The sequence below is a fragment of the Thamnophis sirtalis genome, unplaced genomic scaffold, assembly GCF_051295495.1.
Source record: "Thamnophis sirtalis isolate CommonGarterSnake01/CBP01778 unplaced genomic scaffold, rThaSir2_p1.2 scaffold_8, whole genome shotgun sequence".
In the NCBI taxonomy this organism is placed as follows: domain Eukaryota; kingdom Metazoa; phylum Chordata; class Lepidosauria; order Squamata; family Natricidae; genus Thamnophis; species Thamnophis sirtalis.
Genome location: NW_028261388.1, coordinates 78521775 through 78538689, shown reverse-complemented (window position 1 = coordinate 78538689; position 16915 = coordinate 78521775). Strand labels below are relative to the sequence as shown.

The window sequence follows — 16915 nt, the reverse complement described above, 5'->3', positions numbered from 1 at the left end:
AAATATATTGAAAAAGAGAAGCTGTGGCAGATCTTAATAGTGGACAAAAAATCTGTGGGAACATGGGAGAAGTTGACAGTTACCCGAGTGGCCAAATTAAACATGGCAGAATTTTTTAAAAAGAATCACTTGAATACATCTCTGGGAGAACTTTACCCCTAAAGGCACTTGAGAAATACATATTTATAAACAAATATATCAGTGAAATCACAAATATGTCAGCGTTCCAAGTATCGTGTAGAATTAAATCAGAGTCTAAGGCAAAACGATCCTTAAAGTTCCAATTTAATAAATCAGACATCTTAGCACATCTGTGTTAATCCCAATTCTGGAAATTACATCAGAATTCCACTCAGTTAAAAGTTCATGATCTTGTCCCCATACCCACAAATCCATCACATGGTCCAATCTTCTTCTTCCACGCTGGCGTCTCCACCCAGCTGCTTCCGGTCAGGTAGTGCAGAGACAAAAGATGACCTTGGCTTCTAGAAAAGAATGACAACAATACATTCCACAATCCTACTCCTGTCTATTCCCCCCTCCCATCAACTATACTAAAGAAACAGCATAATGAAATAAGAGAAAGTGTGGCAGGCCAAAATTCTAAAAGGAATATAATTGCAGACCTGACAAAATAGTTTTAAGCTGATGATTTTACGGGTGGCTATATAACAGTGACGGTTAACTTTTTCGGCGCCGAGTGCCGAAACTGGAGCGCATGCGTGCGGTGGCCAATTGCTCTTCTGGGATTTGTTCCGTGCATGCACACTGCCCTGCTGCTCTCTTCTGGGTTCTGGTGTGCACATACAAAGATCAGCTGACCAGCATGCACCTGGCGCACTGGAACCCAGAAGAGAGCAGCTAGCTGGTGCGCATGTGCATGACAAAACCCAGAAGAACAGCTGGCCATTGCACACGTGCCCACAGAGAGGGATCTGCTTGCCATCTTTGGCATGAGAGCCATAGGTTTGCCATCACAGCTATATAATATTATTTTGCTCCTATTTGTATGTATTTGAAACATACTTTTTAAATTGTTTTATCATGTTTTAACTTTTATTGTTGATCCAGTTATATCATTCTGGTGACTGAATAATCAGCCAATCCTCTAAAACAGATATGGGGAAAGCTATGAATACCTGCTCATATAGATCCTTCACTCTCATTTCACAGAAAAGGGAAGGTCTCTTACTTGAATGAAACATTGGACATACCCCATTATTGGCATATAATCTGCTTATTTTTTTATAATTGTACATTGCTTTGGGGACTACTAATTGAAAACTAGCAAATAAGGTAGGTAGGTAGGTAGGTAGGTAGGTAGGTAGGTAGGTAGGTAGATGATAGATAGATAGATAGATAGATAGATAGATAGATAGATAGATGATAGATAGATAGATAGATAGATAGATAGATAGATAGATAGATAGATAGATAGATAGATAGATAGATGATAGATAGATAGATAAATAGAGGTAGGTAGGTAGGTAGGTAGGTAGGTAGGTAGGTAGGTAGGTAGGGCAAACAGTATTCTGCTGCAGATTCAATATTTTTTCCCTATTCTGAGAACTTTCATTCCTAACCTTTCTGAAAAGATTCAGAAAAGCTTTTGCTAAGCCTGCAAAGCAGCATTTTGATGAACACAAAATGCCCTTATTCTAAAAATGTACTGTACTTCTTCATCATCACTAGATTCATTGTAATTATTTGCAATTAGTGTGGTCCTTAGACTGAATTTAGTTCTGTTTCTTATGTTATTTAAAATCAGTTTTAGTTTTTAGTTTCATTTAGATATGAGTTTGTGATGGCATCAGTCTCATTTGGCATTCATTTCCAAACAACTGAATTACATTGCCCCTAAAACTGAAGACTTTCAGCCATCATAAATAAAATACAATACAATAGGAGAGTTGGAAGGGACCTTGGAGGTCTTCTAGTCCAACCCCCTGCCCAGGCAGGAAACCCTATACCGTTTCAGACAAATGGCTATCCAGCATCTTCTTAAAATAACAGGTAAGAAGTTATTTAACTGTCAAAACAAACATTTCTTTGCATTAGGTGTCCTTGAGTGTGTATTAAATTCATAGGCATAGAAGTACATCTTTATATTTTAATGAAAGGTTTTCTCTTTTGCTCTGTCCTGATAACATTCCATCTTTGTTTCTTCTTTTCAGTGGGATGGAGTTGGTCCTCTCCCTGACTGTGCAGAACCACCAAAAGGAATCCAGATGCTATGGCATCCATCCATAGTCAAACCCTACCTCACACTCCTCTCTGAGTGCTCAAATCCAGATACACTGGAAGGGGCAGCTGGTGCACTACAGAATTTGGCTGCAGGTAGCTGGAAGGTATGAAATCTGCTTTCACTCTGCGCTTGGCCAGACTCTTAAATCAGCCTAGATGTCTTAAATTAAATAATTTAAAACTAATTGGAACCAGTTAAAACAATTGCTTTCCCTACTGTAAGATCAATAAGGGATTCTTGCTATTCATAATACTGCAAGCATATTGGATCTAAACTCTATTTATATTGCTAATGATTCATATTAAAAATACAGGAGCCAAATTCCCTCCTTTAAACCTGTTCGTTTGCTTGAGTTAAATAAAACCATTTCATTGTGAAGATACCCAATTATATTTAGCACCAATTAACATCCTCGCTGACAGCTTTACGAAATTATCAAGAACAGATGAAAAAAAATTGAGTTAGGTTCCTTATCTGAGATTGAGAAACAACCTTAAGCTGCTCTGTTGACTAAATGTGAAGCAGGAAACCCTTCCTTAAAATTTAATTAGTTTCACTTCAAGATGTATGGGCTCAGGTAGTACAACTATGATGTGATTTAATATATTTGTTTCTGTATTATGCCAGCGTTATTTATGCTATGCTGTTAGTTCTATATACTAATCTATATGGACCAGGCAGTAGAATGCATGATTTATCCTGCTACAGCTTGCTAAAAGTAGCCTATATATCAATAAGATGCATGGCTTATCATGTCCAAGGTAAGCATGTCTTAGCAAACAATCTTTCCTTGAAATGGGAGCTTGACGAGCAAAATTGGTACAACTGAGCAGTGAATGAAATAATCTGCTTTCTCCCGAAAATTCATATCGAATAAGCAGTGTTACCTTAAGCTTTTTCATCCTGTCTTGTCAATTTGCCTACAATGTGTTTGACCCTGGAGGATGCTCTGTCCTGAAGGGAGAAAAATGCCTAATTATAGATAGACTTATGTGGCCTTTGCTGAAGCAATGAAATTTTAATCTGCCACTTGCCAATAAGGGGGCCTTTTTTATGAGGTAAAAAATATTTATTTACAGCAGTCCAATTGCAAATAAAGCTTCCTTCATGTTAGCCAAAACATTTCTTTGAGATTAAATACTTGCTAGGGACAGCCAGCAAAAGTTATGATATACGGTAACAGTATCATTAGCAAAAAGTGCAAGTTCTTTCAGATATGTATGTGCATCTGAAAATATTTAGGCTCAGTGATGGAAGGAAATGCGAAATTGCATTTGTTCATTTAGCAATAGCAGTTAGACTTATACACCGCTTCATAGGGCTTTCAGCCCTCTCTAAGCGGTTTACAGAGTCAGCATATCGCCCCCACAGTCTGGGTCCTCATTTCACCCACCTCGGAAGGATGGAAGGCTGAGTCAACCTTGAGCCGGTGAGATTTGAACCACTGAACTGCAGATAACAGTCAGCTGAAGTGGCCTGCAGTACTGCACCCTAACCACTGCGCCACCTCGGCTCTTTCCCTCCCTCAAGAAATTACATGTTTATATGACCTTTGGGTAAAATACCTTATTCTCTGGTTAGTTAAGCTGGTTGGTTTCCTGGCAAGTAAATGGCGTGGAAGGTCCAGATACTCTAAAAATGTGTTAATTGGAAAATGCAGACAGCCCATGGATACTCTCATGTTGCTTTTTTCGGGGAGGTGGGAGTAAAAAAAACTCTCCAATTTACTTCATGTTCAGCTTTGTTGACTAAGTTTGCTAGATGATGTAGTTCAATCTATGGCAAGGGTGAAATGGTGGTGAAAGAGGGCATTACCCTTCTGAACATGCCTTTGTCACTTTGCCATTCTTGGTATATAATGGTGATGGGTTATGTAATACTTTCCTTATGCCACTTCCCACTTTGCTGGAAGAAGCAAATGCTTGGGCCAGCCTTCTTCTCCTTCACACCAGCTGTGTGAGGGATGGGACTCTCTTGAGCATTTACCTGTCTGTAACTTGTGTGTATAACACTCACAAAAAGGGAAACAATATCTCAACTCCATGGCTATAGTAGTATAAACCATGTAGCCAGAGACCAGTAGCCATTTCTCATTTTGAGGTGATCCAAACAAAGCTTTGATGATTGACACATTAATTTTAAGTTAAATGTTAAAGTTAAATATTTTCTTTTATTCTTAAGTAACAATTGGGTAGCATACGGCCCTAGACTTTCCTTGGAGAGACTGGGCATGGGCCAAATGGGTTGGATCTGAGATTCTCACATAGAACAAAAGATGTACGAATGAAGTCGCAGAAGGGCAATGAATCTCTGATTCAAAAATCCCTGGAAACTGTTAGGAGACACATTCAAAATATCAAACCTCATGAAGCAGACTAAATGGTTCACTGACAAATGTGCGCATGACAAAAGTGTGCCGACAAAACTGCGGCGAGAAAACCACGATGTCATTAGCGTGCCCACAACAGTGTGCCGACAAAAGTGTGCCATCAACAAACAACGCGAAAACAAGGTAATAACCCTAACCCTAAACCCAATCCTAATCCTAACCCTTACCTTAACCCTAATCGCGCTTTTGTGGGCGCGGTTTTGTCGGCACGCTGTTGTGGGTGCGCTAATGACGGCACGGCTTTCTCACCGTGGTTTTGTCAGCACGCATTTGTCGTGCGCGCATTTGTCGTGTCACGGACTAAATAGCTTAATGCAAGGAATCAGTACCTCACCTACAATATTTAATTACCTCAGGAAGGATGTTTTTTCCTGAGCTTCTCTTTGCTTGTCCTGATCCCTACTAGTGTTTCCATATGGGAATTTATTTTCAACATTTGTCAGGAAAAAGGATATGTTCTTCCAAATCTCAGGCAAAAAACCATTAATCAAGGTAGGGTCAAAAGATGCTCTCTGCCATTCAGCTTGTAATGTTTGGAAGATGTCACATGTAAGATGTTGCTTGTAGCTCCCAATTCTTCAAAGAGCACTTCATGCTTGGGACAGCCAATACTCAACCTGACTAACTCTAAGAGCCGAGGTGGCCCAGTGGTTAAATGCAGCACTGCAGGCTACTTCAGCTGACTGCAGTTCTGCAGTTAGGCTGTTCAAATCTCACCGGCTCAGGGTTGACTCAGCCTTCCATCCTTCCGAGGTGGGTAAAATGAGGACCCGGATTGTTGTTGGGGGCAATATGCTGACTCTGTAAACCGCTTAGAGAGGGCTGAAAGCCCTATGAAGCGGTATATAAGTCTAACTGCTATTGCTATTCAAGGGGTCCTGTTGTCAGATGCCCCATACCAGGGAGCAACTGGTGCTAATTGAATCCCTCAGATCCCTTCTTGATTCCCCTTTTCCTCTCCCTGGGAGGTACGGCCATGGAGATAGTACAGAGGGAGATAGTACATCATTTATATAAAATGATGACTTTTTATTATTATTTTCCATTTCTAAATAACTTTTGCCATAGCCTTCAGTTGATGAAACTTATCTGCTTTGTCATGTTCATTCCCCCCCTCCCTTCCTGCAGTGGTCAGTATATATCCGTGCCGCAGTACGGAAAGAAAAAGGCCTGCCTATACTAGTAGAACTTCTTCGAATAGACAATGATCGGGTGGTATGTGCGGTTGCAACAGCTTTACGGAATATGGCCTTAGATGTCCGAAATAAAGAACTAATAGGTAGGTGACAACATGATATTTATTTGCTTCACCCCACGTTTGCTAAAATGTAATATAGTAAATATATCATTCCTGCATAAGCTTAGGTGAGAAATGTTGAGCACTTTAATGTGTTAAGATACTGCCAGAATGGGATTCTTCTTGGTGAATCTTGAAAACTCTGTATGTATTTTGTGTTTTTATCTTTTGGGGGGTGACAGACACTATTTATTATGTGCAAAACTGCATGTGCTTTTGAGTTTTGTTCAATGCTGCAGGTTAAAGCTGACAAAGGATAGAAACAGTACAAACAGATGAAAAGTTTAAGTAGAATTGGAAGGATCGCACCAGCAGGAATACTTGTTTAACTAATCTCTCTTGCATTCTCTCATAACAAAGAGTTTCCCATTCATCTGAAGCAGTTTTCAGGCAGTCTACAGAGATGAAAGACATTTTCCTCTCTTCTGCTAATAGGAGTGTCATTCGGCTCAACTAGAAGCAAACTCAGTGTGCTGCTTTATTGCAATATTGTATTGTAATTTTGCTTTCTTCTGGGTAATGCCAACTTTTCATTTTATCCACAAGAATTGCAAATCCAAGATGGTGGCAATTTGCCATAAGATCCCAGGCTAAAGCTGAGAGATCATGAATTCCAGTCCTGAACCTGGGCACAGAGTTAGCTGGGTGGCTTTGGACAGTATCTGAGCCCTGGAGGAAGGCAATAGAATATTACTTCTGAAAATCCTGCAGGGATTGTCCAACCAGTCGCCAGAAGTCAAGGCTGACTTATTTGCTTTTAAAGCTGTTGTATAGAAGGCTGTTGATTTGTACATTTCTGTAAGACATTTTTCAATTCATGTGAAAATATATCTGACCAATAGTATTCTGAGTTAATGTAATATATTGTATATTTTCACTACATCATACAAAGGGTCAGCTTTGTTGTAACAATAAAAATAATACTTTTGGTATATAGTCCTCGACTCCCAACAGTTCATTTAGTGACCAACGGCACTAAAAAAGTGAATGTCGGCATTCCACATATCATCCAGAAATAAATCAGAGTCCAAGGCAGAACTATCCTTAAACTTCCAATTTAATAAGAGAGACTTGTTGGTACATCTGTGGAAACCCGAATCTGAAAGCTTCCTGGCTTTCCACCCAGTTGAAAGTTCATGATCCTGGGGAGGAGACCTGATGTCGTGACGGCATGACATGCGATCTTGGTGCTCCGAGATCGCATTCGAATTTCTGCCACTGGATGGTCCATTTGGACCTAAACCCTCCCACAGATACAGTGATTGAGAAGGGCACCTCCTGCTGATCTCAGGGACACCGCAAAGTCCCTGAAAGATCCAGGAATAGCCCTTTTTTTCTGGAGACAGAAACACAGCTAATGAAGCTGCTGAAGTTGGGACAGCTCCGGAATGGGAAGAAAGCAGAAAGAGAAAGTATGTCGAATTGGTGAGGAAATTTTATTATTAGAGGAAGAGACTACCCAAGAAAAAAAATTAAGTTAAGATTGAAGACAGAAGACTATAGGCGGCGAGATTGATCTGCATTGAACTTAATGTGTTATCCAGTTTCTAATTTTTTTTTCACGGATGGAACTTTTCCTGGGGCTCCCTATTTTTTAAACTGAGTGGATTAATTCTTTCTTCTTCTTTTTTCACTTTTGCTTATACCTATGGATTAAAATTCTTCTTTTTTTATAATGCTTGATTGGATTGATTGGATTGTTTTTGATCTCCATTTAAGGTTTTTTTTCTTTCTTAAGCTTGGAATATAAAGAAGATGATAAGAAAGATTATAAAGAGGGTTTCTATGTAACAACAGGAGAAAAAGCAGTTACACTGCCATTTAGAGGCTGGAGGCTGGATACATTGTTTTTTCTTCTTTCTCTTTGATCACTTGTGATTCAAGGTTCTTTCAGTTTGTTTACTGACAGTCATAGTAGGAAGAGCACAAGTTGTTTATACAGGTTCCTTTTGGAAGTTCTATCACTAGCGATTGGAGGGAAGACAACATTTTGACTTGAAAGATAATAAATGTACCTGTTTGAAGTTTATTAAAATAGCCTTGAACCCTGTAGTGGCAGTGTCTGCAAAATTGAAAGAATGGCTCAGCAGGAAAAAGAAAGTGTAACATTGCAAATGATTATGTTTGGAATTCAAAATCTATTAGTTGTGACAGAGAGAATTGAAAAGAGTTTGGAGAATATGGAATACAAAACAGAAAAATCTGATGGAGAAACTGAGGATGTTTATTAAGTGAAGAAAGTGGAGGACAGAGTTCAAAAGATGGAAGAAAAAATGAGCAAAGAAATAAGAAAACTGTGGATACTGACAACAAAGTGAGCGTGGTTGGTAATGGCAAGAGCGGAATATGGAAAGAGGAGATAGATACAGCGCCTGCGTGATTCTCCACGAGCAGCTGGAGCATCGCGCAGGCGCTAAGACGCATGTGTGAACTGCGCGCGTGCACGAGGATGCCTCCGGCCCCATTCCAACCGTACCGGTTGGAAGGGGATAAGCAACCCACCACTGTGGGGTGGCCAGCGCGTGACGCATCTGGGCCTCAGGCTGCGGGTTTGCCACCCCTGATTAACAGGTTCTCTAGACCCTTAGACATACCCAAGTAATTTATCCTGTGAAAATATTATCTTCAAACACTTTCAAACATTTGATATTATAAGGAAATGTATTCCCCAACTAACTGGTTATAACTTTATCTATTGAGCTTTATTTAGAATTTTTTAAGCTATGTATTTTAGTTATCTCAAAATATATGTAAAAGTGAATTAAGAAGGAGTCCAGTGTAGTAGTTATGGCACCAGGTTAGAAACCAAGGAACCAGTGGTGGGTTTCAAATTTTTTTCCAACCTACTCTGTGGGTGTGGCCTCCTTTGTGGGAGTGGCTTGCCAGCCATGTGATCTGGTGGGAGTGGCTTGCAGGCCATGTGTTTTCTTTCTTTCGTTCTCTCTCTCTTTCTCTCTCTCTCTCTCTTTCCTTCCTTTTGTCTCTGTCCCTTTTTCCTTTTTTTCTTTCATCTCTCTCTCACTTTTTCTTTCTTTTTTTCTTTATTTCTTTCTTCCTTTCTTTCTCTTTCTCTCTCTGTGTGAGTCTGTGTGTGTGTGTGTGTGTGTGTGTGTGTGTGTGTGTGTGTGTGAGTGGTGGGTTTCAAAAAAATTTGGAACCTCTTCTGTAGGTGTGGCCTGCTTTCCGGGTCCACTGGTGGAACCTCTTCTAACCGGTTCGGTAGATTTGACAAACCGGTTCTACCGAACTGGTGTGAACTGGTAGGAACCCACCTCTGCAAGGGACTGTTAAGTTCTAGTCCTGCCTTATGCATGAAACCAGCTGGGTGGATATGGATCAGTCACTCTCTATCAACCTTAGGAAGAAAGCAATGACAAACCACTTCTGAAAAACCTTGCCAAGAACAAGGGACTATACTAGGCAGTCACCAGTTACTTGAAGACCCAAAATAAATGTAAGTACAATAAATTTGTATAAAGAATATAGAAATAACAGTTGTTTTTATTTTTCAAGCTTCGATTTTAATTAGAGTTCACAATAGAGGATATGGTGTCATTTGTATGACTGCATTTTTTTCTTCTCTTTGCACCTGAATGAAAATAATGTGTACTAGAAAAAAGGAAAAATATGTGATATATCATTTATTCATGGCGTAAATCTGTACAAAGGTTGAGGAATATAAAATACAATAAAAACTACAGCTTTCTATTTTAAAAAAATCTCTATGTCCATGAAATCCAAATTAGTCAAGTAACTTTCAATATGACTGGAAAGACTGGATTTTCTTCCGTTCATATCTCTCAATTTTTCCTAATGCTTTTATTATTAGTTGCCCTTTGAAAAAGTTATTTCATCTTCTTGAGAGATAGCAGGCTATCATTTTCTCTATTAATTTCTTATTGTTTATTTTAATGAAAATATTATAGCTTCCTTTTATTTGAGTTCAAGTTGTTTTAACAGTAAACACATGGAGTAGCCAGAACACTGTTTAAAACGCACATTAGAATCTAAGTTTAAGTTAAGTTTAAGTTTTAAGTTTTATTTTATTTATATGCCGCCCTATTCCCTAAAAGGGACTCAGGGCGGCGAACAACTTAAACGGGAAGAGGAAACATACAAGTACAAAATACACATATTAAAATGACCAACAACCACACCTGTCGAGAGGGGAGGGGAGCTCATCAACCCCAGGCCTGCCGACACAGCCAGGTTTTAACGGCTTTTCGGAAAGCAGGGAGAAAGGTGAGGGTCCGAATCTCCGCGGGGAGTTCGTTCCAAAGGGCCGGAGCTGCAACAGAGAAGGCCCTCCCCCGGGTCGTAGCCAGATGGCATTGGCTGGTGGATGGAACCCGGAGGAGGCCGGCCCTGTGCGATCTAATGGGTCTGTGGGAGGTAATTGGCAGCAGGCAGTCTCTCAAGTACCCAGGTCCAATACCATGAAGGGCTTTATAAGTAATAACTAGCACCTTGAAGCGTAATCTAAATCTAGCTCCCAAAATACAAGAAATGGAACAATCAAATTTAAAATTTGGCTGAATAGCTTTTTCTTTCAGCTGAAAATCCTGCTTGTGTACATTTGTTCTACATCCTTTCCTTTGATAGAAGTAAATGGATGAGAATGCTAATCTTCCAGATGCTGAAGGTTATGAAATGCATTAAAGTACAATGGTTCTCACTATTCAAGTCTTGAGTTCACTAAATGCATTTTTAAAGTTTTAGGCTTAGGTAAAGATGGACATGCAGCAAACTCTTGAGTCATGTGCCCCTAGCATCCCTGAATTGTGCTAAAAAAAAAACATTGGCAAGGAAATAGCTAATTTTTCAAGAGTGCAATTTCAGGACTTTAGGGATTGGGGATAATTAAAAGCTAGAGGCTTCCCACGTTCGTTCCTGGTTTTAACTTATCCAGTGTCAAAAGACTTAGGAGTGAAAAATGTGGTAATGGTTTAATACATTTCAACACTTAAGACTCATCCATAAGATTCTATTTGTGACATTAGCAGCAGTAGTAGAGGAGCCAATCGTGATTACTGCATGTAACTACATTTAGTTCATAAATATCGTGTAGCTACTTGTACCTAAAGAAAGGGGTTTCAAAAAGTCTTCCAAGCACTGTGAGCTATTTCTTACAATGCATACGCAATCCTTATATGATTGGCTGGATGTTGTTCATTGGGAATCTAAGGATCAGTTCTAATGAAATTGAAATGATCATTCAGTTTGCTCAATCCGTTTCAGTTCGTGTTTTCAGACAATTGAGTGGTGTTTATCTAATTGGGAAGTTGATTTAGTTTGCAAGGATAGAATCTATACATGTAAGAGGTGTTGAATCATTAGATGAATTCAAAGACAACATTTTAATTCAGTGTTTTGATACAGAGTGTTGATGTGGTTCAGAAAAGTGATATCTTAGAATTCAATTGAATCTTTACAAAGAGATTAACTCAAGTTAGTGCTCTAGTGTTTGGGATATGGATGGTCCATGTTAAATTTCTTGCTTACCAGTAGTAATAGCTGTAGTTGCACTAGACCAGAATTTCTGTTTCTAAGTGATGCATTTGCAAAATCCTATTTCACGTGATCTCATTACTTAGCAACAGCAATCCCAGCACCATGTGTTGTGAGTGAGAATCACCAGTCATTAAACAAGCACCTCCTCACAGCTTCCTGCTGATTTCCAACAAACAAAAATGAATGAGGAAGTTGTGGATCCGGGGCAGCTTGCAAACAGGTCAGTGGGTGGATAAGTAGCTGCTTCAGGCCTTCACAAGTGCAGACAGGGCAGGGCTGGCTACTGAGTAATACCTAAGGATACCTTTAGGATACCTAAACTGCCTGACACTACTGCCTTTTCTTAGATCTATTGGGATCTCTTTATTCATTTATTCCCTTATTTAAGAATCTTTCATTCCCACGGATTTGTGCAATAAGCTACCCTCCTCTTACAAAATCAAGAGAGAGAATCATTAGAAGAAGAAAGAACAACACCATGAATTTTCCCTCTCAAATGGAAAGGGAAATTAGATTAAGAATTGGAATCTAGTCCAGTTTGGAGCTGTTGCACATTATATTTAGACATTTCATCATGTTGTCTATATTATTATGAAATCTGGATTAATCTCAGGTCATAAGCATCAATTATATAGTTAGAAGAGATGGTTAAGCAACCCCTACTGCATCAATTTCCTTGTATAATACCTTCTGATACTGAATTTCATATGTTAATTACTCAGGGATGATTTCCTTTTCCTTGCTCAGAATTAGCTGAAGATGTTTCTAACTTTGGTTAGAAGTTAGAAGTTAGTTGGTATTTCTAACTTTGTGTGCCATTAATTGTTGCAACTTCCTGTTCTGTCCCTTTCAGTCTTCCACTTTTACAAATGTAAAAGGGTTCCACCACAAATGCGCGAACGACAAAAGCGCGCCTGACTAAACCGCGGTGACAAAACCGCGCCGACAAAACCACGCGACAAATGAGCCCAGAAGCGCGCCGACAACCGTCCGCCGACAGAAGCGCGCTAACCCTAAACCTAACCCTAAATCTTACCTTAAATTAAATCTCGCTTCTGTCGGCGCGCTGTTGTCGACACGGTTTTGACATCGCGGTTTTAGTGCTGCGGTTTTGTCGGCGCGCTTATGACGTTCGCGCTTTTGTCAGGTCACGATGTAAAAGTTCAGAATCTTTAATCCTACATATACAGGAAAAAAAAACCTCCAAATTCTTAAATCATTTCTTTTTGTTTTCTATTCAAGAATGGATTATTACTGATTAATAAGGCAATACGCAATGTTCTAGAAATGCCTTCATCTCACAGGCTTGTTCTTTTGCCCTTCTTCTGAATTATAGAGTATCTCAGTGCTTCTCCCACACTGCGGTGCTGTGAAAACTTTCTCGTTTGTTCCATTTTCTAACAACCAGTTATTACGGTATCTCTAACCCATATATTAGACTTCTCTCAAGAAATAGTGAACACTAGAACTGGAAGCAAGCCCAAATCGTCACTCAAAGATGCATCCACCATGCATCACACAATTTTAGAAGGTTTTCATCAAAAATATTTTGTCAAAATTCTTGTACCAAGAATCAGAAGCAGCCTGAAATTAGGAAATAAATACTGTGCTTATTATGAATAATTGTCTTTACCATTTCATTGCTGTTCCATTTAAAATCTTGCTATAATATTTGTTTATCATTTTTTATTTAAAGGTAAATTTTACTTTATAAACTGTAATTTGTAATATGTAACTTCCTGGAAACTATTGAGATGTGTAGAGATCTCCCATCTTCTTTTGGCAAAGAGGGTTTAGTGGTAAGATAGACAGCCAGTAAATTTACTATTATTAACCTTTATTCACCAAACATGAAACTGAGTGGTGGTGGTGGTGGTGGTGGTGTAGAGTTTGTCCCACGTGAGGTTTTGTTCCTGGGCTCCCTGTTTTTAGGAGGTCTGTCATGGGTTTGGCAATCTTCGCGAAGGAGGGGATGAATTGCCTATAGAAGTTTGCAAACCCTAGGAAGCTTTGTAGCTGTCTGGGGGTGCGAGGGGGTTGCCACTGGAGCAGGCATCTCAGCTTTGGTGTTTGAGGTCAGGCTGCACTCCGGCTGCAATCAGGCTCTCTTCGGATAGCTGGCCCTCTGCCATGGTTGCCTGAGTTTCCCCCCAAGCACCCCCAATATTGGGAGGGAGCAATTGGAGAGTCCAGGATTCAGGAGACCTGGTAATCTTGATAGATTTTAAAAGAAGATCTGACTGTCAGGTTTCCCCAAAAAATGCTCTAATTGATTCATGAGTCTCGGGCCAAACTTCAAAAGAAAATTAGTCATTTATTAGGAACATTTATTTTGGCAAGATCTTTTCACAGTCAGATCCTAGCCTTATTTAAATTATAGCTGAACTTTACCCCTGTTCCTTCCTCCCCTCAGTCTGTGTCATAAATCACATTCCCCAATGAGGTGCAGACCTCCCAAGTCTGCTTCAGTAATCTGAGATCTGATTCTAACCGAAGGTATGCATGAAATACGCTTCTCCCCCCACTCCTAACTATGGCAACTTTAGGAGTTGACATTTATCTTGCTACAGTCAAGCTCAGGTTACAGCTGCACTTTCCTCTGTTGTTTTCTATTAAGTCTTGTAGTACCCTCTTTTCACCAGTAGATGTTCTCCCTCTCTGCTGTAGGCAATGTGTTCTAGCTGTCAAAAGCTGTCAAAATCCGTATATATTCCACAAAAAATAGAAAAAGGTAGAAAAAGAAAGGAAATTTGCCCCCTGAGTTCTTTTATTATTTTTGATGTTTCCAAGTCCAAATTCAGGAATAAAAGTCTCCTAGGGCTTTCTGCTTTAGTCTCCGCCCTTTCTTTTTTCTCTGTTAAATCCCCCATCTGCCAAATAGCCACTAATTTCCATTCCAGATCTCATTTAAATCTAAATTTAAAGGCTTTGGGTTGATCAATGTTTCACCCAGGTCCAACACTTTGTTCCAGCACCTCTCCTGCTCAAATAGCTTGGTGTGGTTGCCCCGACTTTAAAGTGGCCATGACAGCTTCTGCTGCCAGTTTGAAGAACTTTATCTCGGACCTTTCGAGGAACTAGTGGCTCCTCTTTGGTCCTCGAGATGTTTCTTATTTTTCACCTGTTCCTCCAGAATGGTTCTGACCCAAAAGTCTCTGGTTGGGTTTTCCCAGAGCCCGTCAGACCTCTGTTATTTCCCATCCGTTCCCATCATGGCACTTCTGGCTTCTCTCTTAATTAAACTTTTCTTGACGGTTTTGCCTGCTAAAACTTGCCTATACGACAGATTGACACTGATCATCGTGACCCGTCAAAACCGCGCTCGACTAAGCCACGCCCAATTAAACCGCGTCACTGATGTCATCCACAGGGCGACAACAGCCAGCGCGGAGAAAGAAGGGCGCTTTAAATAGCGCTTTGAAAGCAAGCCGATTCAACTTAAGGTAAGGGTTAGGTTTAGGGTTAGGGTTAGCTTTAGGGTTAGGTTTAGGGTTAGGGTTAGGTTAAGGGTTAGGTTTAGGGTTAGATTTAGGGTTAGGTTAAGGGTTAGGCTTAGGGTTAGGTTAAGGGTTAGATTTAGGATTAGGTTTAGGATTAGGTTTAGGGGGGTTAGGTTTAGGTTTAGGGGTTAATTTTAGGTTTAGGGTTTACAGCGTGCTTCTGTCTCTGCGCTGTTGTCGCCCTGTTGATGACGTCAGCTACGCGGCTTAGTCGGACGCGGTTTAGTCGAGCGCAGTTTTGTAATGGAACCACTGATCATAGGCCATTGTAAAACCAATGTGAAACTGCAGAGTTTAGTAAATTTTCACATCTTATTAAGGAGGAACTTCATTAGTGCGATGTGCATAAGGACTGTATTACAGAAAGATAAAGTGCCTCTTACACTGTACAAATTCTCTGTTATGGTCTCATTGAAATGGACTGCATTTCATTCCGCATTGTGACTAAGCTGGGGCGGAGGGAGGGAGTCAAGTCCCAAGATTTATACAACTCCCTGCTACCTGTAGTTGGAAGGCTGTTTACCCAAGTCTAGACTGCTGACATTTCAAAGTCTTTTTTTTGCACATGCTTCTTGAAAAAGTCAATATGTGAGCACTGGCAGCTGTTTTGCACCTTATAAACTTACTGGCCATTAAGGCAACTGATGTATTGACAGCTTAGCAGAAGGCTCTGCTCCTCGGCCTCTTTCTCTTGCACAGGAGTCATTTTCTTGTCTCTCTGTAGCATGTATCTTATTGATCAGACTGATACTCTCAAGGCTGTCATAGGTCTTCCAAGGTTGATAACCCAGGCTTTCTTATCCTAGTAATCAGATAATTGTTTTTGTATAAATATATTTCTTCTAATTTTGATGCAGTTTTTTTTCTGTCCCTACTTATGCTTTATTACCATCTAAAGTTCCATTCTACAATGCTCTCTTCCTTATTTTTTTTTTCTACTGTTGCCACAAGGCAGAGGTGGGTTCCTACCAGTTCGCACCTATTCGGTAGAACCGATTCGTCAAATCTACCGAACCGGTTAGAAGAGGTTCCATCAGTAGACCCAGAAAGCAGGCCACACCTACAGAAGAGGTTCCAAAATTTTTTGAAACCCACCACTGCCACACACACACACACACACACACACACACACACACACACACTGATACAGAGAGAGAGAGAGAGAGACAGAGAGAGAGAGAGAGAGAGGGAGAGAGAAAGCAATAGCAATAGCAGTTAGACTTATATACCGCTTCATAGAGGTTTCAGCCCTCTCTAAGCGGTTTACAGAGTCAGCATATTGCCCCCACAGTCCAGGTCCTCATTTTACCCACCTCGGAAGGATGGAAGGCTGAGTCAACCTTGAGCCGGTGAGATTTGAACAGCTGAACTGCAGAACTGCAGTCAGCTGAAGTAGCCTGCAGTGCTGCATTTAACCACTGCGCCACCTCGGAAGGAAGGAAGAAAGAAAGAGAGAGAGAGAGAGAGATGAAAGAAAAAAGAAAAAAAGGACAGAGAGACAAAAGGAAGGAAAGAGAGAAAGAGAGAGAGGAAAGAAAGAAAGAAAGAAAGAAAGAAAGAAAGAAAGAAAGAAAGAAAGAAAGAAAGAAAGAAGCCGGCAAGCCACTCCCACCAGGTCACATGGCTGGCAAGCCACTCCCACAAAGGAGGCCACACCCACAGGGTAGGTTCCAAAAAATTTCGAAACCCACCACTGCCACAGGGGGAATGCTTAAAGATCTGCCTGCTTGTGCCATAGACCTCTTTATGAAATCTCTTCTGATACCTTTGGAATCAGACCCAGCAACATCCAATTAGCATTCAGCATCTTATACCTTGGCCACCTTGGGCTGCCATATTTAGCTTAAGAGCTCCTTACACAGTTCTGCTGTGCTACTGCATTTTGCCTGAGATGCAAAGCAAGAATTCCTCTGTCCTGATTCATACCTAGCTTTCAGTGACAACTATGGATTTAGTGGCTCAAGATCCCTGAT

At 40.3% G+C, this 16915-nt stretch overlaps 1 protein-coding gene across 10 annotated transcripts in view; it reads left to right on the top strand.

Annotated features, from left to right (window-relative positions):
* Positions 1 to 16915, top strand: part of CTNND2 (catenin delta 2) — a 468899-nt gene that overhangs the window by 397366 nt on the left and 54618 nt on the right. For all 10 annotated transcript variants that reach the window (XR_015697560.1, XM_087721965.1, XM_087721966.1 and 7 more), the window contains 2 exons: positions 2175 to 2348; positions 5763 to 5913. Coding sequence is in view for 9 of the 10 variants with exons in the window: in XM_087721965.1 (XP_087578091.1) it covers positions 2175 to 2348; positions 5763 to 5913 (325 nt within the window). In the remaining variant the exon portion in view is untranslated. The remainder of the gene's footprint in view (positions 1 to 2174; positions 2349 to 5762; positions 5914 to 16915) is intronic.